This window comes from Diadema antillarum, unplaced genomic scaffold, assembly GCF_040938485.1.
Source record: "Diadema antillarum isolate AM-2024a unplaced genomic scaffold, OU_Dant_1.0 seq00001042_RagTag, whole genome shotgun sequence".
Taxonomy (NCBI): Eukaryota; Metazoa; Echinodermata; class Echinoidea; order Diadematoida; family Diadematidae; genus Diadema; species Diadema antillarum.
In genome coordinates this window covers 1,057,679-1,085,291 of record NW_027271873.1, presented here as the reverse complement: position 1 = coordinate 1,085,291, position 27,613 = coordinate 1,057,679, and the positions used below count along the sequence as shown (strand labels likewise).

The window sequence follows — 27,613 nt, the reverse complement described above, 5'->3', positions numbered from 1 at the left end:
TGTGACATACGTCCCCATCTAGTTGCCTGAGCAGCTTACTATGTATCCCATACATATGCTGCATGGTGGGCTTATTGTCGCAAATGAAGAGTTTTATGGCAAAATGAGCTAACTCCATTCTTGTTAGGTTGAGATATTTGTGCTTAAAGCTGCTAAAAAAACAGAAAATGATAAGAAAATATGGGATATTTTTAATCATAACTTCTAGAATATTCCTTGTTATGTTACAAGTGAGGTGTCACCGGAAAGGTTTTGTTTTGCTCTATCTGATGATGAACACACTAAATGTTTAAAAATGGCACTTAGCTCATTTTGCAATGAAACTCTTCAAATTTTGATGATGCGCGTCAGTGTGTTTTTTAATCTGCCTGGGTTTCAGCCCCTCTCTATGGCACTCTGTAAGGGAGAGGAAAGTAATAAAAGGAATGAAATGGATATACCGAGTTAACTCTTTGGGCATGATGTATTTCAGCCTGTATCAGAGAGGCAATAGAGGCCAATCTGCTTTTGCCTTACGATTTCTCTGTCACTGTCGTTTTGTCCCGTCGCAACTCCGGAACAGCTTTGCCCAGGTATACACCGATTTCCACAATTCGCTGCAAAACGCCGACGCCGACAAGGACCTCAAGTGGTGGAAGAACAACAATGGCACGGGCATGTCCATGAACTGGCCAGCATTCGTGGTAAGATCTCCGGGATGAGGTGTTTGAAGTAAACTGTCTTCCAGTTTCCGTGGTAACACGTGATGCAGCATTGTAGATGAGAGTCCAAGGATTTGTAGGTGTAAACTGGGAGTATGACCCACCTTAGCACAGAATTTAGATGTAAAAATGTATTACCTACTGTTGTCCAAAACGTTCACAGAAAATAACACAGTCCTCGAATGATTTGTTTTCCTTTTCATGATGTGGAATTAATAAGATAAGAGGTAGATTATGATGATGATGACGATGGTAATAAAAGTTATAGTAAGTATTGGCCCAAAACTGGGATGTAAAGGTCAAACTTATTGCAAAATATATGATGAGCAATATCTCAATAGAAACATTCTTTGTGCACGCATATTTTGGGAGTTTGTCTTGTTTTGTTCCTTTTTGAAAGTGTTGATGCTCCTTTGGAATGATCTTAATAGCCATGTGATTTCATGACAAGATGACCATTTATTTGCAGTGTTCAGCTAATGAGGGCACTTTCGCTTGAAGTTAAAACTACTCACTCCTCACTCCCTCCCCATGCCCCCCCCCCTTCCTTTCTCCATGTGCTCATTTCTCGTGATCACTCTTGTAGGAGTACACAGATGAGATGCATGCTATAAGCACCAAGAAGTCGAAGGGCAATGTTGGCGGATCCGGAGGCGAGAACGTGGCCATCCACACATACCGGTCCACATCGGACTACTCGAACCAGGACAACGATCAAGGACTTGGCGACAGGTGAGAAATTGATATCTCTGGATTTATGGTAAAAAAGAAGAAGAAGGAGAATGAACGTTGTGATTTTCGTAATGTTGATAAAATATCAGCTCTGTTTGACTCACTCTGTCATCTTTATGCTTTTACTGTTTGTCTTTCTGTATGTTTGTCTCTCTTTAGTCTTTGTTTCTCTTTGGAGGCTTGCTTAGGTTTCCCTGTCTTTGGGACATTCAAAATCATTCGTGGTTCAGGCTTAATTTGTTTTCTTTTGTTTGTTTGTCTGCTTCGCTGTCCTCTTATTTGTCTGTTTGTCTCCTGCCGAATGGCTCCTTTTTCTCGGGACTTTGAAAAAAATGCAGTTCTTTGTCATCCAGGTCCATGTCATGGAGATAGAACTCAAGACCATTAATCTACTCATCTTGATCGTACAAATTGTACATACCACTCTTTGCTGCTGCTCTGGAATTATCAAATAAAATTCACATGAAATATGCAAACACACACAAAAGTGAAAAAGACCACACCCCTCCCCTCCCCTCCCCCTCCCCTCCTCCCTAAAAAAAATGAGGTAATTGTACTGGAGGTTTGTCATGCTCAGGCTATGCTATTAATGCTTTTGCTGTTTATACTGGTTGAGTTTACATATAGAACCTGAATGATAATTTGTGTGACAGAGTGAAACTATTTCACCCCATCCCCTCAATGAGACAATGCAAAGGTCTGAAACATTATGAAAGTTGAAATGTTGCTTGTTTTCGCTTTGTCCCAAAACACTTTGCTTTTAAGCACAAATTGAGGCGGGGTAGCTTTACAGGTTTAAGGTAAAATCCCTGAATTCCCAGAGCTCCCTGCCATGTTTGAAATGCTAAATGCAGGTTAAAAGCACTTGAGTCTAACATCAGCCAGTCAAGTCCCTGAAACTTTATGCATGCAGTTTGGAGCTGTATCTGTTTGTATAATTTTAACTCTTCTTTGTTAGTATTTCATAAGGTAGAAGAATGCTTCCCTTTCATTTGAACCCCATTTTGAGTATACATCTTCTTTTTTTGAGGGTTGCATAATTATCAAAAGCCTCTAAATTGCTCACTCCATAACTAATGCTTAAAGTGGATACACTCTTTTCAAAGATTTAAGTTAATATTCCTCTCTGAAATCGGCAGATTTTCATCATTCATTTGTTTTGATTTTCTGCTGATTAATGAGTGTAATCAGTCCCATCTAGTCTTTCTCCAACAAAGGAGATGTCTGTAAATTCTGAGTTGCCAATTTGATGATGAAAAGATGATTAAACTGCAGCATAATGGGACCAATCCTTGGTTTCCCAGAGCTCCTTGCCTAGTTTTGAATGCAGGTGCATGATTCTATGACTGAGCCATTGAGTGGGTAAAAACAGTGAGCTGATCTTCGGCAGTCTGCTGTTCTGTTCAGAGCTTGCAATTTTTTATCGTTCTTATGTTTGGATTTATTTAACATGGCCCCCAAATAAGCACTTTAATGCTAACAAGAAAGCACTACACAACCAACAGCTTTATGTCTCCTCAAAAGGACTAGGCAAGGGGGGTGAAGTGCCCTGCCTAAGGGCAAAACTGCTGCTGCCAGGGGATTTGAACCTGCGACCTCATGATTGAGTGTCCATGGTCTGAACCACTGAGCCTCAAGTTTCTGTATTTGCTGTAGAGTAGAAGCTTTGGCTATAAATCGGTCTGTCAATTTATTGTTGGGAGAATATATTTTGTGATGTTAGTTATAGAAATGATTTTCTTCATTATTGCAATGATGACACTATCAATGATGCTATTGGTATGAATGATGATAATAATAAAAGTGATGAAAAATAATAAAGATGATAATATTATTGTGAATGGGAATTAATATTATGATCAGAATTGTAAATGCAATAATGACAATGATATACGTAGTATTTGTTAATGATAGTAGTTACAGTAATAATGATTTTAATGGTTAGTTAATATCATGATAATAAAGTGAATATGTACTCTACCAGGTCTATGACTTCAGATATAAATATATGAATATGTAAATATATAAATATATAAATATATAATATACAAATATATAAGTATATAGATATATGAATATATAAATGTATGAATATGTAAATATATAAATATATAAATATATAAATATATAAATATATAAATATATAAATATATAAATATATAAATATATAAATATATAAATATATAAATATATAAATATATAAATATATGAATATATGAATATATAAATATATAAATATATAGATATATAAAGAGAACACCGAGTAGGGGAACATTTCCCTGCTATCAGAACTATAACTTCAAGGTGGAGTTCTAAGGCCCTTATTTGCCTTCACAGCTGTTGTTGGGGCCCCCATAATAAGGACGTCTGCATCTAACCAATTAGTGTAAGACTTTAATTCCGCTGGTGAAAGCTCTGGGAGTAATTGGACCGGCTTAGCGCCGACTGGAGAAATTCAAATGGATGGGGGGGAGGGGGGGGGGGAATAGTCCCTGCATCCCAATGTGACGGGAAGTGATGGTTGCGACTGCCGTTTGCGAACCGGCAACCCAGGCTGTTGATTGCTAATCCCAACCTGCTGACGGGAAAAACATTTCCTTGTGACTCCCATGTTGTGAAGTGTTTTCAGAAGAGATGAGGAAGACTGGTGAGGGAGGAGATTAGAAAATGTTTCAATCTCCATTTTTCTGTTCTCCTTGCGTCTGTGAATGTAACCTTTTTTTCGATGGTGGGGGGGGGGGGGGAGATGAGATAATTGCGACTTTGTGACCACGTCAGAGAATGTCCGTAATGACAGTCCTTGTAATGACACATTTCATCTTCATCTCCTGAGCTTTGTTGTTGAATTGTAGCATCAAGTAATGCATATGCCACAATTTTCATTTATTTGTTTGTTTGTTTGTTTGTTTGTTTTTATGTATGTGTCTGCCACCAAAAAAAATGGAAGAACATAGATAAAGTGATGACATAGAGGTTGTTTTACTCAAGTTATCCACAAGAATGTTAGTTTATGTCCACAATATTTTTTTTGTTTCTTTACATTTTTTTAGATTTGTTTTTTCTTACTAGTGGGGAAAGTAGTTTACTTTCTTGATTCTATCCATGTGTAATGTTATATGGTTTGATAATTGTGCTAATTTCACTTGAAAAAAACCAAACCAACAGGAAATAAAAGATGTACGTAATTGCAATGTTAGGTAGTAATATTCAGTTGTGTTTTCATGCTTTCATTTTTCTCATGCATTCTCGGATGGGCGGCAATTAAATGTTAAATTTGAACTTTGTTCCTGTATTCAATTTATACCCCTCCCTCTTGTATTGAATATACATTGTGTCTACTGTTATATATTTTTATCGTGTTTATTTAATTTGGTGCATTTGAATCATACTATACACCGATTTTGGGCCCAAAATTTGTTTCGAACATTCTGAATGAAAATTTTTGTTCATCCCTGCTTCTGGAATTTTGAAACATCATTTTGAAACATTTTACACCAATACAATAATCCTCCATACATGTACATGTATTTGTGTTGAATGGATGATTTTTCTTTTGCAAAATATGGCACAAATTTACCGTAAAATGAACTCCAATAATGGTTCTTTTGGTGTTTTTTGACCCTGTGTTTGTGTTGGTGTTTCCTCAATGTTCAATGATATTTCCTCCGTATTCAATGGTGCTTTGTCTCTGTTTGGTGATCTTGCGTCCATTCGTGGTGGACATTCCCTCTGTGTCCTGGTGGCCCACCCCTGGCCACGTAGTGCTAGTCCCCCGGTGTCCAGTAGCCCCCAGGCAGCTTTCAGGTGGCCCCATTACCAGGGTTGGGATGACGAACCGCAGGCTGGGCAGGGGTACGGTAGTCCCTATCAGATGAGAGGATGTGTGTTATCCAATACATTGTACCATTTTGTCACCCCAAACTCCTTTGTTAATTGATTGCTTGTTAACACATCTGGTGAACTTTCCCCCTCTCCCATAAAAAAAAAAAAAATGTCATAGCAGTTTATGGTTATTTACATTATCCATGTACCTGTGTCACTATTCTTTTCTTTGAGTTGTGTTTCCATGGTTTATGAGTTCTTTTTATTAATGGTGCTGTTAAAGTGTTGGTTTCGTAGTAATTGGGTGAGGATAGTTTCATATTGATCATGATTTGTCATCCCTTATATCAATTTTGACCCCCTTTTTTTTGGTAATTATCATGTAATCTTTATCTTTCTGTGATAGCGGTGTGTGCTAGAGCTGTAGCCTTTTGCACTAAATGGCTTTTGAAACTCGCGTTGTATGGAGCCACCATTTATAGAAGATGTGCAATGTATAAGCCTTCTTTTTAACACAGTTTGTATTGAGTTTCTCTTTTTTTTTCTTTTCTCGTTTACGATTTCTTTATAAATGGAAATGTATGTGAGATCGTTTGTCCAACCAGGAATTAGCAACTTAGGGCAGTTGCACAACTGTTTTTTTCCTTGTAGAAAGCTTTGATTATGAATGTGAAAATATTCTGTTGCTGTGTCCACCATAAGTTACCAGGGTCAGCTGTTGTTGTTATATTGTTATTGATGTTTTTGTATTCACTTATTTCTAGCTTGACTGTCTTTCTTACTCTATGATATCTTGTCCGTAGAAAGGATGTGCCAGAGTCATAGCTTCCCCCACCCGCTGTTCATCATTGTCCACTTAAAAAGAATAAAAAATTAAAAAAAATTAAAAAATAAATAAAAGTAAAACTAGTATAACGCTAGGTTCCCTTCTTCTGTGAATACAGTTAAGGAGAAATATCCGCATTCAAATATATCACACATATGATTGGATACTCTACTTAAGAAACTTTGCAGCAAGTCAAGGCAATCAGCAAATCAAGCTAATAATAACCAAAGTAGTGGGCACATCCCTTGTGCTAAACATCGCCATATTTTCTAATGTCAATTCATCCCCACGTCTATCCTCCCGCGAATATTGCAGAACCTCCACTTATTCCAACTACGGTATCGAGAGCCTACCCTACCTCAATGGCAGACTGAGTTTCAAGTAAATACGGGGAGAGTTTAGTGGTCTTATGTTGCATCTTGGAGATGTAGAATGATCGCCCATTTCTTCTCCCCCCCCCCCCCCCCATTGGTGGTTTGTGCACGGGGCATGTCTCTATAAAAGAGTTTGTTATCTCTCTGAGATGAACGTCTTAACAGACTGCACCCCTGTACGGTAACAATCCTAACCCAGACTTACAGTATTGGAGGTGGCCTCCACCTCACATCACAGTCCACTTGCTCGGATCTCATTTTTCTCTCCTTGTGTGCCCCACCCTGTTTTGTATCCACCATCATTCACCATAATCCCCCCCCCCCCCCACCCACCACCACCGCCATCTTCCCGTGAATTTTTTTTTAATGTCAGATTCTTCCATCATTCTGTTTCCTTACTGACCTGTCCTTAACCCAGTATGTATGTTGGTCATTTGTTTTGACTGTTCGGTGTCACAATGTCAGTTCAGAATCATAAGGTTGTTGATACTCTTGACAAAGTTGTGGGGAGTTGCGCCCCTCTTAATACTCTGAACCGACACAATGCTCAGTGATGACCCTTCTCCCTACCCTTCAGCAATTGCTCTTGACACTTGTACTTCATCTTTACTAGTCTCTAACCTCCCCCATCATGAGAGCAATGTAACAATGTCCCTTTTTCCTCCAAGTTGCATGACTCTTGAACTTGTTGCATTGTATACAGCTAATTGGTCAGAGGAGAGTTTTGTAGGTAGACTATTTGAACAAGATGAGTGCTTTACAGACCAGGGGATGCTTTGGTATTGACCCAGTAGGAGGAGTCAAAAGTTGAAGATTAGTTTCTTTTAATGTGACTAACATCATGGCCAGGACTTCCCTACGACTATTTAGGTTATGCAAAAGTGACTCCTTATCTTGTCCTAATCGACTGTCTTCATCATCAGTTCCTTACTTACATGTCTTCCTTAGGTGCCTTGATTGTACTTGCCTGTGTTTCTTCTCAAATTTGTCTTCTTGACAATCACATAACCCTGTGTTAGTCGTTCTCTGCACAATCGGTCACACCTTCACCTCTCCCTTTTCCTTTCTGTCTCAACATCCACTTGGTCAGGCTTTGACTCTTTTCTGAGCCCGTAAACAGTCAGCTATTGTCTTGGTTAGTCAACTGACTGCAAAAATCTACCCATTTCACACTGTTGAGTAGTTTTTCCTAGAAATCTGTCAGTCGACTCCGGCTTTTAAAGCCTGTACCTCTGAGTCTTGGGTTGAATATGATCAGGACTAACTTAGAGTAGTCAAGAGATCTGGTGTCGTATTGCTAGTTAGCTAACTTCACCATAGCCAGGACTTGTTTGATACTGATACAAATGCATATATTCCTCCCCCCCCCCCCCATTTAAAGTTGTATGCGTGTTTTGGAACAGTGAGCAGAATAGTGTCTGATGAAGGAATATTTCTAGGAGGTTTGCACTGTGTGATAGAAGTGATGTTGTACTCAAGGGCAAAAAAAAATGGACACAGAAGTTTCTGACAAGCTACAAGAGTGACCATGTAATGATGAATTAAGTTTTGACAGAGGGAATGCACAACATGCCAATGACAGACAGCCATTAGATATGAAATGCTTCCAGACCTAAACTCAAGACTCTTGACTCTGTATAATAAAAGTATTTCCGGCTCCTGTCAGGTGATAGATGATGACACTGATTGATCGCATGATTTGTCAACCTATCCTACGTTGATGATGCGAAAAATCCTGTTCCTTGACGGTGTAGTCTCTCATGTGCTTCCCATATAATGATAATAATAATAATAATGATAATAATAATAATAATGATGATGATAATAATAATGATAATAATAATAATAATAATAATAATAATAATAATAATAATAATAATAATAATAATAATGATAATGATAATAATGATAATGATAATAATAATAAAAAAAAAGAAAAAATGAGGGATTATTTAAAAGCAATGAATTTGCAGATAAGAAAGAGGTACTAGTATGCAACTGGTAATCTGAATGTTGTTGAGATCATTCTTTCACATAGGCACAAGACTATCCTCATTTAGCTTCCAGTTTAAATACTTGTTATTATATATCTTTATAGGGACTTTGACTTTTTTGTTGTCGTTCTTGTGTGCACATCATCTCATTGTGATAATTCATTTTGTTGGATTCTTCCTTCTGAATCCCGTATTGTGTCAATCTCTTTCTCACACCAATCCCCATATACATATTCCTGTCGTTAATTGCTTGTGTGTTTTGTTTTGTTTTTGTACGGTATTGTATTCATATGTTGTTGCATCATACCTCACTAAACATACGTCTGTGTTTTCTCTTGTTCTTCCCCGTCGTCCTAAACAAAAACGAAACAAATCTTAATCAGCCCCGACCTCCTGCCGGCAACCGAAAGCAACCCAGAGTACGGAAAACAGTGAAAATATATGGCTCATGTTCTACCAAAGTAGAGTCTGGACCTGATGCTGTGGTTAAAAGACAATTATTAGAGCTCATTTTGTGTATGGAATGCTCTATCAGCACACAGTTTGATGCCAGAGATGTATGATAAAAATGGAAAGTGAAATACAATTTTGATAGACTTAGTGTGCAGAATCGTTTGTAAAAGTAAGCATCCTTGCATTGAAATATCTGTACATTGATTTATATTGCTAGATTTGTTTTTAGAGATGAACTCAAACTCCTTTTTGTGCTGAAACTTGGCTTTATACACAGCATCAGGTCAAACTCAGGTTTTGGAATTTGAGCCATTGATCATATATTCTTTTTAAAAATTTCATTTAATCCCATAGCAATTATTTCTCCATGCTGATTGACATATATACATCTAGCATGCTGAGCCATAAAGATTTCAGCTGATGTGTGTACAGTATCCATCTTACATGCAATATGAATGGTATTGACTTTTGAATGCTCAATGTACATATTTATCAACTAACCAGCCATTTACTACTATTCATTGCATTACTGGATCAACTTCGTCATACACAGGGAGATTAAAAATAAGGGGGAGGGGGAACTGGAATTCCAACCCTTCATTATGGCCAGTTTTCAGTATATTCAGATTGAACAAGAATTTGTAAGTACTAATTAAAGTTTGTTTCTTGAAGTGGTCCATCAAAGGAAAGCTTGCATATTGACACTTCAAAGATAAACATTGCCAAAGAAGACAGATAAATGTGCAGGGTCTTTCAACTTGGTTATGTGTATGATCTTTCTTTCTTTCTTTCTTTCCTTTCCTTTTATTTTTTGCTAATGTGAAATTAATATTTTTTTTACTTGTGATGTTACTAATGATAGTATTTGATAGAAAAAAATTAAGATAGGAAGATTCAATCATCGCTAACTTTGAGTTGAAGTCATACTCATTTTGAGAATATGTGACTGAGGCTCTTCTTTAGATCCCTTGGGGAGAAGAGAAATGTTTAATTGTTTTGCCATATCATATATACACACCTTTTTTCTTTTTTTTTTTTTGAAGACAATGGTTTAATAGAAACTCCAGTAGCATGTTGGACCATACAGCTCAAGTTTGGACAGTGCCTTTTGCTTGACTCTGTTTTCAAGTCACACACACACATATACAATGTACACAAGCACACACGTATACACACAGAGAATATTAATGACTATGAAATGTCACATTAGAATTTCATGTGTTCCAGTAGGATGTTTTCTGAGAGTAAGAGTATTATACCTGTACGTGCTAGCAATTGTAAAATGATGGCTTTCGCTTAATACCTCTGTGCGGGTTCTTATTTCATAAAGGGCAGAGGGAATTACAGATTACTGTCTCTATACGAGTTCTCATTTCATAAAGGGTGGAGGGAATTATGGAATGTATCCGAGGATAACATCACCATAGTAACCACTGCTGGTTGCAAAAAGAAAAGAAAAAGATGGTCCAAAATTGAATGTATTAAACTAACATGCTGTAGAGATTAAGTCTCTTATGTGTGTTATGCCTCTCTATTTATATACTTCTTCTTTTTTTCACCGCAATAACTTCTAGTAGCATATTGACGGTCCTAATGTAATGTGAATAATGATGAAAAATTCATGAGAGATGTAAAGGTCGACAGTCTGATCTGGAAGTCCTCCATGGTGTATCTAAATCATACTTCACATCTTCAAGTTAAAGCAGACTGCAGCTTCTCGAATAAGTATTATGGTTTTGTTTATGTCAAGAAGGACAGCTGCATTTGTACTAAACCTTTTGACCCTAACTAGTGTTACTCATTAACATTTATTGTGACTTGCAGCTCTGACTCAATCTCTCTCTCTTTTTTTTTCAAGATGTTCTTCCCTTTTTTTATCCAGTTATGGTTCTGTATCTACATTGTATTGTCTGTCCGAGTTCTTGTAGTCTAACCTTTGACCTCGTCGTAATGTGGCTAAATCACAGATTTGCATTGAATATCATCGGTATCTGTATCTATCCCCAGTCTCTTGTTTCACTAAATGTTAAAATCGGGCACCATGTTAAGAGTTACATCATCTCATCTTCCTCTCTTCATCATCCTCTCATTCCCGTTGCCATGGTAATCATCACTTTCCCTAACCCTCCTTCTTCTCCCCTCCTCCTCCTCCCCCTTCCCCCACCCACACCACCTCCCGATACATTGACTGTGGTTAGTGATGAGGGTGTGTCCCAATCTCGCAAACCCACCCCAGCCCCACGCAGGAACGGTTCCCTACCATCCCACCTCCACCCCATAGATAGAGGTCAATCCTGGTCCTCTGCATCCTTGAATCGGTGAGTGTGGAGGCGGTTTCCATGGCACCGTGTCATCTCAGTAGGGCGACACTAGCGAACACCGCTCCTCAAAATTCTGTTCCCCCCTCCCCCTTTATATTAGCACGACTTCTTTCTTTTATTTTTTTGCTTTTAATACATTTCTTTTTATTAGAAGTTAATAATTTGCATGTTCAGAAGAAGAAAACTTGATTTCATGCCCGACTCACCTCAAGTTTGCCACAGGCTGAAAGTCATTCTGCATTTTGCAAGACACCCCAGCAATGGCTACACTGTAGTTGATTTGCCATGCCCGTTTCAACCCACAGCCCATAGAGTTCAAATTGTGTGTGTGAGAGAGAGAGAGAAAGAGAGATACATTAATATAGAAATATACTAGATGGACAGATAGAGAGAGAGAGAGAAAGCAAGAGAAAAATTATGCACGCTTTTATGTTTTTGCCACACCCTCGATTTCAGTTTCCATGCATCCTTGCATTGGATCACTCACAGTCTAACTGCATTCGGCAAGATGATAAATGTCTTGGCAGTCTCCGTGTCCACATGAATGATGACTAACTGCCTCATGGCTTAACTCTCAGAAAAATGACTGACCTTGTCTTGAGCCGAGACTAACTGCCCCGACCCTTTTAACTTGCCATGCGGACTGTTCTGTTCATTCCTCAACAGAGTAAAAAGTTATCATCCATTTATGAAGCATTCATCTATTTCGTCTAAAAGAAACAAATCTTTTTTTTTTTGTTTCCTCACTCCCTATTTGCTTTGCTTCTTATTTAAGAGCTCTTTTTAAATTTTGTTCATCGAAAACAAGAAAATTGTGGGGTTTTTTTATAAACTCTGTTTTTTCACCAAAGAAAATGAACTAGCTTGATTTAGTTTATTTTGCTTGATGTGTGCAATATTTCCCATTGCTTAACCAAGAAATAATTTTTGCCTTCAAAATGAGTGTGTATTGCCAATGGCTAGCAGCCCTGTTATTTGCATTTTAGATGTTTAGTTGCACTTGATATAAGTTATGTCCATGAATATATCTAATATGCATGGCAGATTAAAAAAAAAATAGCAATGCCAACATGTAACTTTTCTTGGGAAGGGTCTATCATGTATCACAGGCTTAGTGTATACTCTCGTGCAATTTAAAATCAGGTCAATATGTCGGCACCCATGCTCACGCTTGACCAAAGCTCATCTGCTGAAGTTGTCGATGATGGACACACTCCATCAGTGGTCAGTCTGTGGGCAGTGAGTTATGTCCAGTAAAGTTCAGTGGAGTGATTTTTTTTTTCTTCTGGTGGCACGAGAGGGGAATTCCTCTCATCGGTCAGGCCCAGATGAAACCCATGCAATATGATAAAATATTGCCTTCCTGTCCTACTACATATATTGCATGGCAACTTGACTTCAGCACTCTGAAAGGCCAGATTTTGTTTGGGAATTTGGCTCTGTGCTGATATCCTTCCCCTAGCCGCTGGTCAACATTGCGATTTGTAGCCCGCCTATTCAAGTCCTGATGAACAGGCGGGGATGAAATTGATCAAGGAAGGAATTACAGATTTTTGCAAAGCATTTAGTTTGGCTGATTTTACACTTGGATGGAAAATGTATTGAAGCTGGGTTTGTGTCATATTCATACACCTTTACCATATATGTTCATTTCTGTTCTTCATTTTATGTGATGGGATATATTTTATAGCTCTGAGCAGTAAATATCATGTACAAGGTATATCTATCATTGCTTGCAATCAGAGGGGAATGCTTTGAAATTTAAAGAAATTGCACCATTTCTATACATAATGTACATTTTTGACAAAAAGGTAAAAGGTATGCTTTACATTCTGTTTTTTTTTCTTTTAATTTTCTGATCATCTGCTTGGCGTTATATATGTGGGTATATAATGCAGATCATATGCTTTTGATGTCAATCATGTATGAATAATTGTTTCCACCGTATTAAAAAGCTCATGTCATTTCATTGATGTTCACTATCTGATGAATATTCATGGTTATCAAGGAAATATTGACCTGATGAATATTCATGACCATGAAGATATTTACCTCATGAATAATCGTGACCCTCATGAAAAATATTCACCTTCACACCAATGTGCAGAAAGCAAAAAAAAAAAAACTGAACAAAAAAAAGTTCTTGCATTCAAATCAGCAAAAAAGCATCAGGTTTGCATGCTGCCTCAAAACATATTTCATGATTATATATTATTTTTGTTCTGCATATGATTTTATCATGTCTATACAATGATCAGTAACAATTAGATTCACCTTGAGAAGCACCATATTTCTGTTCTGTATCAATTACATGAATGAATACCATGTCCTTGTGTGAATATGTACTTTCAAGTTGCAAAGTTTACAGTAAGATAATTACTATGTTTTGTTTTGCACACAGCACTCTGAACACATGAATATGCATGAGATGGAACATTAATTCACTTTTTGAATTATCAGCCAGGCAAACAACAAAACAAAATAAAACAAAAACAACACTGTAACTTGGATTTCGTGGTAGCAGTTTAACTCATTTTTAGTAGGTATGACTTGGGCAAGTTAATGTGCATACATGTATACAAATAGTATAACATATTGGATCTGACTTTATGTGTAAATGTTTTTTCCCCCATCCCCATTTGTCGTTTTTCTCTTCTTGGTGATTGTCACTGTGTATTGGTGGCTGGTCATATTGAATGTTAATGTGTGTTACTCCATTCCTGTGTGTTTGTTGTGTGTATGTGTGTGTGTTTCTTTGACTGTGGGGATGACTTGTACTCTTCTTTCTCTCCGTTTCTAAATTCCTGTCTGTATGGGGTTTTTTTTATGTCTGTCTGTCTAGTCTGTCTGTCCATATCTACTGATGTGCTTATACTTTCTATGTCTTCACTCTGTTTTACTCCAACATATTTCCATTGATCCTTCGGGTGTATTTTTTTTTACATTTTCTTGGTTGTGACACTGTGTGCATCTTTAATAATGTCTCTCTTGTTTGTTTTGTTGTTTTTTCTTTTATTTTCATTATCCTTCCTCCCCCATATCCCTTACAATCTTCTTGCACCTGTCGTTGTGTATCTTGTACACCTCTGTGGTTTCTCTCTTCTCTTTTGTTTTGGTGGGGGTGGGGCATGTTAAATTGTGTGTTAATGGTATGTCTGTCTGTCTGTTGGTGTGTCTGCGTGTTTGTTGCGTCGCCCTTCCCCTTTAATAGCTCTCAGGCATATCCGGGCTACTATCAGCATTCAGATTACGACTTTGGGTAAAGTCACCGGAGATCTTCAGAGGAATTTCACGGTCATTTGTGGACGAAAATAATGCTTATATTGAGCCGCAGTCCAATGCGTTGGTGGATATGAATGCAGGGGTTAGACAATTACTTTTGGCTATGTGCACATGGGGAATAGAGTTTGGTTTTTTGCACAAAGGGAACATAGATTAGTTTCAAACTAGACAGCCCACAGGTGTAGGGGCAATTGGTGTAGTGCAGCCATTCCAGCAACTTCTTTTTTGTTTTTGTTGTTTGGGGTTTTGGGTGTTGTTATTCTTTAGCAAAGGACCTCATGTGGTAATGCAGTTTGATATGCAGAAGGGTGTTCATGCACTGCATGAGTCTATACGGAGTTGAGGCTTTCTCGTCTCCATCGGGCACATCTCAAAGGGCATCCTTCTTTGCTGATGGCCATGCTAGTCTTTGCACAGGGGTTTTGTAGAAACCGAAAGATGGGAATTTTAGCAAACGAATGGGATCTGCAGTGCTGCAGCCGTGTACTTTAGTCTCTCGTGTACAGTCATTTTTTTTAGTTTTTCTCGTCTTTTTTTTTCTTTTCATTTCAATCATCCTTCCTGACACTCCCTGGAAATTTTTAAATATTGTTCCATGGTAAAGACTCAATTTTCAAAACCTCAAAAAAGTTATCTACATGTAATGTCACAGCCAACAAACTTTTTAAAGTTACAAATCTATCTATGACGCTGGGAAGAGAGGTACTCAAGATGTGAAGACCAAATGTTTTGATGGCAATATGTTTAGGCAAGCTATAAATATTCTTTATTTTGACCAATAATGAACCTGTTACATGATTGTTGTTGTTTTTTTCTTTTGATGAAACAAGAAAAATGTCAGTATTCTACAAATATTCATAACAGCTACTTCCCAAATAAACAGCCAAGTCATAACTATTTTTATATACTTCACAACCTTGTTAGCTTCATGACAGTCATATATATTAATATTTGTAGATGATGACTAGTGGGGTAGGGATCATACACAGAATGTTCCTTGTGAAGGGTTTAAAATGCCACATACATGTAGGAACATACAACTTTCCAAAAGACTGGGTTAGAGCATTCTGCTTCTATTTCACTCAAAAAACATTTTGTCATCATCTGTTATGGTATGTGGGTGAATAATCAAAGTATTTATGGAGTATGTTTCATCAACTTAAATTTTCCATGGAAGCCATTATCTATTTAAAAAAAAGTGCAGCTTTACCACCAAAACCAGATTTGATTACTGGTATATTCAATGCTTTTCTGAGTCAAACTTCCATGCTTGCTGATTATGTTTTAAGTATTTGTCGTATCTTTTAACAATGTTTGCCCTTTGTCTAGGGGAAAGTGTTTCCCCAATGGGAGAACACCTCAGAATGTTCTACCCGTAGGTCAACATAAAAAAGTAGCCTTCAAGCAACACAAAAAAATAGTCTGCCATCACATGATTGAAATTATCCAGTCAGTGAGCAGTATTTGACTGACCCATATGATATTACAGAATATCAGTAGCAAGATGTGTAAGAAAAAGTTGTTATACATCCTTTAGTTTATTAGAAAGAACTTATTCATTTTCTCTTCTTGGGAGGCAAGGGGGGGGGGGATCTATTGCAGGGTAACTTGTGGAACGTCCTCTGAAGATCTGGGGGGCATTTCATGAAGCATTTTGTCCGACAAAGTTGTCGGACAAATTTGCTCTCAGCCAATCAGATGCAAGGATTTCTGTAGCTTGTAACAATTTGTCAGAAAAATATCCGACCAAAACGCTTCATGAAATGCCCCCCCCCCCACGTCAATATTCCCTCTATTTATCTTCTCCCCAAATATGCTTTAACATACAAAAAGTTGTGCCATTTATTGCCACGAAATGTTATACCCTCTCATTTGCTGATAATGAAAACTAGCAAAGCGATCTCACATAGTTTCTGTGGCTAACTGGTGTAGTTTGTGTGCAATCTAAACTAGTGATAACTGTTTTGCTGTGTGTGAATTAATTTAAACCTTAGCTTTTACTATCGTACTAATTCATAATCTGCAGTATACAGCATTTAGTTTGAGTCTGTGTGAGTGTTGATGCTGTTATGATGGTGGAGGCCTGTAGATATTAACATAGCACATAACATTTTTTATATTAACCCGTGAGAAGAAAGTAGAAATTTTACACAATAGGCGTTTTCACATCAGCTCGATGTTTCGAAATAGCGCGCTATTTTCTGACTTGAGAAATTATCCCGATAGCGACGCGCTATTTGATAATGTGACCACAAATTAGTGTGCTATTTGTATCGCTCTGATCGAGAAAATTTCTCGAGTCCAACTCGGGAAATTTCTGAAATAGCATGATAGTAGCGCGCTATTTGATAATGTGAAAATGACTCGAGAAATTAGCACAATGCATCCCATCATGCCTAGCGTGTGTGACCCGATTGATCGAGGCAAACTGCACATGAGGAATTTTTGAGAGGGCACACACATTGCTGATGCTGTTTGCACATACTCAGCTGTCGAATTAGCTCGAAAAAAATTCGGGCTAATTCTCTTCGGGCTGATGTGAATAAGAAATGAAATTGCGCACTAATTCGCAGTCGCGAAAAATATCTCGAGCTTGGATTTTTATCGGGCTGATGTGAAAATGCCTATTGGTGTTGTGAACTGAACAGCCTCTCTCATTATGCTCAAGAGTTCTTCAGCCAGCATGTACTCCAGCTGTTAACCCTAACCAGGCCGGGCTTTTTTGGGTGTTCTGTGGCCGGGGAGGGGTTGATTCAACCCCTCCCCCCCTGAGATCTCGGCCGTCGATCGTGCAATCGCCATGAAATTTGGCACGTGCATTACCTGTGGCGTAATCTACCTAGCTATACAAAAAGAAATGGAAATTTTTGTCGTAATAATTAATTATGCTAATATATGCATAAAATCATACATTTTGCTCTAAATCAGAAATTAAAGCTCCCAGAATCATAATTTTTGGTGAAAACATTCTTTGTAGCATTCCTAACAATGTACTTGGAAAAAAAATTTGGTATCCAAATCAATTTCTTATGTATTTTATTGTTTTATGAATTTCTTATGTATTTCCCTGTTTTTTCGACCTTTTGTTTCATCATTTTTTTTCCGCAAAATTTATGACAGAACCTATTTCAAGCATAATTATGCTAAAATTAATTAGTTTCAGCCTATGAAAGTGAAAATAATCATATCTTTATGAATAAGAAGAGAAAACTCCATTTGCATAGACTTTATACACAAAATCACGTTTTTGAGCCATTTTCGGTCTGACAGGCATGTATAAAACGTTATGCAGCGTCGTAACGGTATGTGCGATTTTCGCTTTAATGGTGTCAAAAGATGCACGAGACTTGAAAGTAAAAAGTCAGCGAACGGCGCGGTCTAAAATTTTTCGCGCGGTGGAGTAGTCGCGAAAAATGTTGGGGGGGGGGGTGATCCAACCCCCCCCCCCCCCCCCCCCCCCACCGGCCTTTTTAGGGTTAAAGGACAAGTCCACCTTCATAGACATGTGGATTGAGTGAATGCAGCAATAATATTGGTAAGAACATACAATGTATCAGTGAGCGTTTGAGGAAAAACGGACAATCCGTTCGAAAGTCCATGTTTTGGGTTTTTTTAGTTTCTGCTCAGTCACTGCTGGATGAGAAGACTACTACAGCTTGTGATGTCACATTTGTGCAACAATTTAAAGAAAATATAAAGAAAAATTGACATATTTTCACTCTTCTTACGTAATAAAAGAACACTTGACTTGCCTCTTTCAGAAGGCAGGGGGGAATAATATTACCCTTAACATACGTCAGTGACAAGTCAAGCAAATGTGCACTTTTTTTTCGAAAATACAATTTTGTAAAATTCTCTTAATATTTTCGTTATATCATTCTACACATGTGACATCATACATCGTAGTAGTCTTTTCATCCAGCAGTGACTGCGCAGATACTTTAAAAATTCATTACTTTTGAACGGATTGTCAGATTTTCCCCAAACTTTCACTGTGGTATTCTACTAATATTGCTGCATTCACTCAATCCACATATATGTATGAATTATGAAGTTGGACTTGTCCTTTAAACATTTGAGCCATGCATTCTTCAGCAGACAAAACTCAATCCATTTAAACAACCAGACTTGTAGTTATGTCAGCCATTTGTAGATGGCCAGTCACTAAGCCTTCAATTTGTACAGTGTCTGCTATTCTTTCTGTTTGAGCCAAATCCAGCGTACCACACTCTGCGATGATTATTCCTTCTGGTTTGCAGTTTCTTTAACGTCTCATTTTTGTTTTCCATGGTAACTGAGCTAATACATTACTTTGAAATGAGATTTTTCTTTTTTCCTTTTAAATGGTAAGGTCGCAACAAGGCCTTCTGCAAGTGACTTGGATTAAAAACTGCATCTGATTTGGTCAGTGAATTTTTAAGTAATGCAGGATGTTGATCTGCTTGACATTGATCTGCTCCTTAAAAAAAGAAAGAAAAAGAAAAATTGATGGCCTCGGAGGGTTGCTGAGATGTGCAATTCAGTTCATGAAAGTACATCTCAACATTGCAGAGAAACAAAGTTCCCGCTGTACTCCCCTTTGAGATAAATCTGTTGAAGTGTAATGAAAATGTGAACAAGTCTGTCAATTGTGTGTGTATCAGATAGAGAGTCACACTTTGAGATGAATCTGAGATTGTTTGCAGTCTTGCAATCATATGTCCAGTTGTTTTGTTGAAGAAGGTATGGTGATTGTGAACTGTCTTTTTAAAAAAAAAAGAAGAAGAAGAAGAAAGATACACCATTAAGTGTAAAATCAAAGCTTTGAGATAGTTTTCAAATGATTACAAAAAGTTACAAAGCATCTTTATTTTCTCCTCTTTCATTTTTTAGTTGTATTGCAAACCCAGTGTACATTATATAAAGCTACAGTACCATCTACCATGGATGATGCAAAAGAGATTATTCTTATGCGCTTCAAAACATGCAAACAAAAGAAAAACATGTGAAATTTAACATAATAGGGGCCAGAATTCAAGCAATAGATTCATTGTGAGACAGGTGTTTTGATAGGCAAAAACTGCAGAATTCTGAACAGGGTTCTGAACAAACAAGTACCACAGAACAGAATGTCAACTGTGTGTATCCAGTCAACATGATAATTCTCTGAGACTCCAACCCCTAGCCTCTGTTAAAGGACAAGTTCACCTTCATAAACATAAGGATTGAGAGAATGTAGCAATATTAGTAGAACACATCATTGAAAGTTTGAGGAAAATCAGACAATCCGTTCAAAAGTTATGAATTTTTGAAGTTTTTGTGCAGTACCCGCTGGATGAGAAGACTACTGCAGTGTATGAATAACTTAGATGTCACATGCGTACAACAATATAAGGAAAATATAAAGAGAATTTCACAAAATTTCATCTTTTGAAAAAAGTACACATTCCCTGACTCGTTACCGATAAATGTTATGGGTAATATTATTCCCCCTGCCTTTAGAAAGAGCCAAGTCAATTGCTCTTTTATTATGCGAAAAAAAGTGAAAATATGTTGAATTTTCTTTTATATTTTCTTTATACTGTTGTACGCATATGGCTCACAAGCTGTAGTAGTCTCCTCATCCAGCGGTTCCAACACAAAAATTTAAAAAATTCATAACTTTTGCATCGATTGTCCAATTTTCCTCAAACTTTCACTGATGTGTTCTACTAATATTGTTGCATTTTCTCAATCCTTATGTTTATGAAGGTGAACTTGTCCTTTAAACTGGAGATTCTCCCGCCTGGACCCCCTATCAAACTTGAGAGCGTGGTCGCGTAAGCGTGAGCTTGAGGGTTCGGGTTATGGATGCTCTCTCTTAACCCTTCTCTTGAACACATGTGACAAAGCTAAAGTTGGGTGGGGGAGAAAGCTACATTTTCAGCGGGGAAAAAATATCTCAAGTGGGAGACACACAGCTGAAGCTTGAGAAATTCAAACTGAAGTGGAGGAGTGGGAGATTTTTTAGAAAATGGCCTCAAAGTAGGAGTGATGGAGCCTCTGAATTCTACCCTTTAGGTGATATTACCTTTGTACCTATATATTCTCTTGTACAATTTATAGGGATTCGCAGTGATACACTGGAGCTGACTTTTCTATTTTGAACATGTCCAAAATCTCCAGCATATCTCTGTGAATCCCTGTAGCTAACAAGTAAAAAGAGCATTGATTATGTTACAGACTATTCTAATATTAGCAGTGGATGTGAACGTCATCTTCAAATTTTTAACTTCGTTGGATATTTGTTGGGCATTTAGATATTTCCTTTATACATATCCTCTTGTACAATTTTGTGTTGCATTCATTCATTGCTATGGATTATTCATCCATTCCTTCCATTATTCATCTGTTTATCATTTATTCAATCGCATGAAAGTTTGTTTTTTTTTTTGTACTATGCAATGTTTATAAAACAAAGCCCCTTGCTTAATTTATTTCTTTTTTATTTAGCTGTTACAACCCTGTTCCCTACCTAACTTCCTAATCCCCTCACTTTGGTCGAGTAAGACCCCATTTACAGTGCAGGCCGAGCCCGGCCTCAATTGCGTGACTCGGCCCCGCAATTTTGTCCGTTTATAGTGCTGGGCTCGGCCCGGGCTTCTAATTCAAACAACTAACCTTTCAATATTTCGTCGTAGTGTCGATCTGCTTGTAAACAAACGACTATTATTGGGAGCGCGCCGGTCGCAATTTGGTACCGTATTTGGCCCAGTTTGCGTTTACAGTGAGAAAAGGCCGGGTTCGTAAATCGGGTCTAAGAGGACCCGTATCACTACTCTTCATTTTGATAATGAATGCATAATACTTTGTCACTTATTGCACTCCACTGCTTGGTCAGTATGACCACCTTGGTCATACTAACCACTAGCGATGCCGTCATCACTACTATTAAAATTGACTGCACACCAATGCAGTCCACTACACACCTTGTTGATGTTTCAGGGGCTGCGAAAGGACAGCATGACTTGATGGATCAAAGGGTCATAATATGCATGTTTATTGTTTAGATCAATTGTTTTTGAGATCATAAAACCAATAATGAACCTTTTGCTGACCATAGATGATGTGTTATTTTAATGCACCGATAAATGTAGTACACAATGCATCTCTGTATGACGTCATTCACTCCCAAATGAGACTTTGTGTTGACCGAAGTCCATCTGAGACTGATCATGTTTGCATGAGAATTTTTTTTCCCACCATGCATTGCCTTTTTATCCCCACCCCACCCCAATACCACTAGCATAAAATACCTCTTGCAATGCACTTGGCTTTTGAACCCACTGAAGTACTTAGTAGATGGTGTGTGATTTGTGTGTATGACTGTGTAGGTGTCCATGCATGATATGTATAGCGTGCATTTAAATGGAAATGTCTTTATTCACCATGTATTAACATCGTCTGAATTCACAAAACTAACTAGCAATCTGTTGATATGTTGAATTGTATAGCGGTAGTGTGCTGTGGTGAATTTGGGGACCAAATTAACTTAATACACTCTGCCTCATGATATGTATTGAAGCCTTATGTAATGTTTCTCATGTTTTGTTTTGGTTTTTTTTCTGTCTGCTTTTTAAAGAGTGTTGATTGTAAATGTAGCTTTAGCAGTGTATGCTGTACTAGTAATCATGGCTGGCTAACAACTACAAAGCTATAACTGCATGCATGAGTAAAATTGTGTCATATTTGCATATACACTTGTACAATATATCATGAGCACGCAAGGTTCGGAACAGCAGTGCAACCATTTGTACAGCAAGTGCTATTGATTTGTAATAGTAGTACTTTGTAGTAATTCCCCTCTAACTTAACTCCTGCAACTTAAGCACTCTGCAGAAAAATGTATACTGCTTGGACTAATCCACTATTAAAACAAACACCTTCCCTGCATGCACATTGATTCTCTCAGGACTGTGCAGAAGAAAGGTGTATGTCACTCTGGCCAGAGATTTTAGCCGAGTTTGCTGCCATCTGGTGATGAAAATTTGCCATTGAAATGGAGCATGAGAATTCTCTACAAGCACATATATGTATCATCGTAGGGGTTTACATTGACTTTTTGTCTTGCAAATTGACTCCCAAAGTTGCTTGTTTTCTCAGAGAAATTTACTGTAACAGATGCTTTTTTACAATCAAAGGGAGGTAAAAAGCTGTATTAACAACCAATCTGCTATTTATAGTTCAAAAAAATCTGCAAGAAAGGCCTCATCATTTTTTTAAATCACTGCAACTATGAGTGGACGAACTCACTGCAAAAAAGTGTTTCAGTTCCATGCCTTTGTAATGAGAAAGAGCAAGTAAAATGAAAGCTACAATGACACACCAATTTACGTATAACATGGCAGTTCTGGTGAGAAGTACAGTGCGTAAATAGCCGGTTCTGAGAGAGTTAATGAAACATATATTACTCTAATCCTTTATAATGCACAGATTGTTTTGATCTTTATAAACATTAAGCACATACTACAAGAACAGAGTGGTCCAAATAATTGCTGTGTTTCGTTATAATGATATAGTGAGGGTGCACTTTCAAAAAAAAAAATGCGTCAGAACTCTTCTACTAAATTAAACTTCTGCATTTAGGATGATGCTTGATATGAGTTACACCCATTCAAGTTTAAATGTTAAAAGTATGCCATCTCATCAAATTCATCCCAAGCTGTTGAAATTGTCCCTAACTGAGACAATGTCATGATGGAATTGCTACACCAACTATTCAATACCTTTATCACTGCTTGAAATCTGGTGCCTCATTTGAAATAGCCAGACCCAGGCCATTACCATTTCTTGTGCAGCAAATGTTCCCTGTTTTCATCATGTTTAAAAAACAAATGACAATGAAACAAAACTTGGAAAGATTCCCCCAAACCCTGACTTGAGTAATAAATAAAATAACTGATTGACTGGGGCATGAAGTTACACCCTTCCAGCAGTGAATAGATGCAGTTCTCAACAAGAGAGGGCGCTGTGATTACTTTTGATGAAAAGAATTACAATTGCCCTTTTCAAACACAGAGGAAATGGCACACCAATATCTTTTCTTGAGTATGGGTGTTTGTGACTCACTTATCCATATCATCTAGTTTCGCCTTTCCCTTGTTAAAATGGGATAAGCCCTTTGATAAGAATCTAAGCAGCAATATCTGATAAGAGTATTGCATGTATTACAAATTTGAAGACTCGATGCCATCCATCGCAGTGCATTTGTGAGTGTTTAAATGGACAAATGCGAATGCTCGTTTCTGGATGAAATGATTAGTTGCTAGATCATCCTTTAGCAAGTTATTGAGGTGGGCATGTTGGGCTTTAATAGTGAGTAAGGTATAGAGGTTTAGAGAAGACATCTTAATTTTTTTTTTTTTCCGCATGTAGAGCTCATTAGTTTTGCGATGGTATTCGAAACAAACAATTAGCCTGCTTTGTCCCATTCAGAGGCAACCAGGACTCGGCGGTCACTCCGTTTGACGATGACGATGACATGGACGACTTGGGGAAGGAAGGCGTACAAGTGAGGGCGCTATACGACTATGAAGGCGTGGAGGAGGATGAGCTGACCTTCAAACAAGGTAAAATGGAGAGGGGCTTTAAACACAAAAGTTTTATGGGGGGGTGGGGGTGAGATTGAAGGGGGGATTGGCAAACTTTACAGCTTTGTTTTGACAATGAAATTTATCAATATAGTAAGATATTATCAACATTTGAAGTTACCATTTCAGATTGTTTTTTTTTTCTATTTTAGGCTTTGGTTCAATTCTGAAGGAGAGGATTCTCATTTGAGATTCACATGCTTTTGTATTGATTAGAATTGTTTTCATACCCATCTAACTATGAAAGTCTAAGAATGTCAAACCTCTGAAGAATGTTACTTCTTTATTTAAAAAAAAGGGGGACTTTGAAGTTTCCGTTGAGTTGAAGCCCACTGACTTCCTCTGCATTCTACATGGAACAAAAGAATAAAAAATTGGAGGAGGGAATAAAGGCATTGAAGACACTAGAACAACTGCTATGACCAAATTACCAAATTATCAGATTATCTGTGAATATTGGCTACTCACTATGCACAATTAAGTATTCAAAATCAAAGCATCAATTCCACTTAGCCTGCATAGAGAAGGTGACGTATGAAATTGTTATGTTATTGTCCCCGCCGAACGAGTTCGAGCAGGGGACTATGAAACGGGCTCCGTACGTGTGTGTGTCTGTGTGTCCGTCCGTCCGTCCGTGTGTCCGTCCATGTGTGCGTAAGTGTGCGATCAAAATGTTCAATTTGCTACTTCTCTGTCATTTATGAGCCAATTTTGATTCTGTTTGCTTTATATGATAGCACTACATGGGAGCTTTGAAACTTCTACACAGAATTTCAGTCGTGACCTTTGACCTTGACCTTTGACCTATATTGTACATTTTGCTACAAAATGCTACTCCTTCACCATTTCTAACCCGATTTCGATTCCATTTGCTTTATGTGATGGCACTAGGTGAGGGCTTCAAAACTTCTACACAGAATTTTGACCTTTGACTTCTTTGACCTTTGACCTTGATTTTTGACCTGTATTGTACATTTGGCTACAAAATGCTACTCCTTCGCCATTCCTAACCTGATTTCGATTCCGTTTGCTTTATGTGATGGCACTAGGTGAGGGCTTCAAAACTTCTACACAGAATTTTGACCTTTGACTTCTTTGACCTTTGACCTTGATTTTTTGACCTGTATTGTACATTTTGCTACAAAATGCTACTCCTTCGCCATTTCTTACCCGATTTCGATTCCGTTTGCTTTATGTGATGGCACTAGGTGAGGGCTTCAACACTTCTACACAGAATTTTGACCTTTGACTTCTTTGACCTTTGACCTTGATTTTTTTACCTGTATTGTACATTTTGTTACAAAATGCTACTTCCGGCGTAAATTTTGTAAATGAAAATTGTTGAATGGATTATCTGATCTTTCTAATTTTCACTAATGTGTTTCATTATCTATTGTTGTTGGTGGTGTTTGTTTTTTCTACATGCACTGAATCCACAGATTAGTTGGGGGTAATTCCCAATGCTATTGAGCCTTTGTAGAGAAGGCAGTAAATGGAATGAACCAGAACTCTGAACTTTGATCACTTTTAAGGGATTGTCTGATGTTTCATCTAATTTTTGCTAATGTGTTTCAATATATTTGTTTTTCTACAATCGCTGAATCTGCATTTTAGTTTGGGAAAACTCCCCATTCATGAACAAAATTACAAATTTGTTTGTGAGTCGAGAGAGTGTAGGTCTGTGTATTGAAGACTGAAGATGTCATCATAAATGTGCATACGTTGTGTATACATTAATAGTAATAATGCCTGTACTTTCGTATTCTGAGTGTATTAATACTAATGTGATGCATGATGCCTGCCTCGTTGCCTAGGTGACGTCTTCGTAAAGCTGGAGGACGAGGATGAGCAAGGATGGTGCAAGGGGCGCGCCGGGGAGACGGAGGGACTCTACCCCGCTAACTACGTGGAGGAGATATGATGTGTTCCCGTTGCCGGGCGGGGCTGCTGGGCGGGGCTAGGAGGACCATCATCATTGCGACATGAGGAGTGCTAGCTTTTACTTGCATCCATTCTCACACATCATTGGAGGTCCACTCCTATTCTCCTCCTCCTCCTCCTCCTCCATCATCTTGTCGCTGATGATGTCTCTTCATCCTGACTCACATGGCAACATTTTCTTACTCGGTCCCAAGGACCTGAAAATAAAAAGAGAAAACTATTAATCATGAGGAAGTTATCCTGATGTTTGAACGGAATCAGTGAAATTGTGCTTAGTCTTCTTTGTTTTTTTGTACGAGGATAATAATACAGAAAAATAACAACATAGGCATAATGATTCATGGCGCTGTATGAAATTATAGGATATTTATTCATTAGGGAAATACTTGTTGATGTTTGATTGATGAAAGCGTGTGTGCTGTGTGTCCGACGGATTGCGGCAACTGTACGATCTCACTGAATAGCGGTGTCACCGTTTTCTGTTGTTATGAAATGCACCTGTACATAACGATGGACAATGTATCATACTGTTTTGGGGGAGTTTTCCTTTTTTTTTATATATCAGTGGGAAGTAGCAGCAGATAGACCAAACCATAAAGAGAGAAGAGCACAATATCGATACTTTTTGTTACATCTTGTGAGTAAGTTAAGCCATCCTGTGGTCACTAGGGGATAAGACGTCATGTGATTCATCATATGACTGGTCACATGACCTGTTCTGGATATCGCACAGTTCAATGCTGTTTCTGCTTGTATTTAGTATTTGCCACACTTCACTCTTTATGGATGGGCAGATGAAGAAGGTTAGATTTAATGTGGAGATGAAAAAAGAAGTATGAAGACAAAGATACTGTAGAATGATAGTACACACAACACTTTTTTTTTTTTGGTCTAAGTTTTGTAAAGGTTTTGTGAAATGGAAGAGTAAATCTTTTATGAAAGACATAATTTTCCAGGATTATGTAATACGTGAACAGCATGTCATTAAGATTATAGCATTGCTTTTGCATTTTTTTTTTTTTTGGGGGGGGGGGGGGGATGGGAACCTTTTCATTAAATTGGTCATTTAACCAGGATGGCATGTGGTTCATGTTCTGCCAAAAACTTTTTATGTCCTCTTTTTTTTTGGGGGGGGGGGGGGGGGGTCTGGGGAATTGCTGAAATTTGATAGTACTTTTAAAGTTGTGTGGTTGTGTGAAGCTAAAAGCCAATTATTTTCCTCCTTGTTCTGTGCTCAAGTAATCCCTCCCCCTTTTGATACGTACAGCTTTCAAGACACAAATGTAGGAAATTAACAGATTTCAGTTGACTCTGCCCTCACCACTTCCATGGTGTTACAGGTATTAAAAAAACAACAACAAAGAAACAAATGGCATGAAAATGAAAGACATGTTTTTAAGTTTGTTTAGTTGTTTCTTTTAACTCTCTCTCTCTCTTTCTCTCTGTAAGACAAGTATATTTGATCATTTGTATTGAAATACCGATTTATATCCGCCCTCTGTTTAAGATATATCTTTCTCTTATTTTGTAAACTTTTTTTTAAAACCCCAAATGGCAAC

General features: G+C 37.8%; 1 protein-coding gene across 4 annotated transcripts in view; it reads left to right on the top strand.

Moving 5' to 3' along the window:
- The window catches only part of LOC139743032 (protein kinase C and casein kinase substrate in neurons protein 1-like), an 87,598-nt gene extending 60,533 nt beyond the window's left edge, over nt 1-27,065 (top strand). Inside the window, exons 6-10 of one of the 4 annotated variants that reach the window (XM_071653539.1) lie at nt 563-683; nt 1,288-1,433; nt 14,435-14,482; nt 23,959-24,092; nt 25,928-27,065. In XM_071653539.1, the coding sequence (XP_071509640.1) occupies nt 563-683; nt 1,288-1,433; nt 14,435-14,482; nt 23,959-24,092; nt 25,928-26,034 (556 nt within the window). In that variant the 3' untranslated portion in view covers nt 26,035-27,065. Of the gene's footprint in view, nt 1-562; nt 684-1,287; nt 1,434-8,832; nt 8,869-11,100; nt 11,221-14,434; nt 14,483-23,958; nt 24,093-25,927 lie in introns of all 4 variants that reach the window. The other 3 variants (XM_071653538.1, XM_071653540.1, XM_071653541.1) reach the window with 3 other exon arrangements.
- The last annotated feature ends 548 nt before the right edge of the window (nt 27,066-27,613 follow it).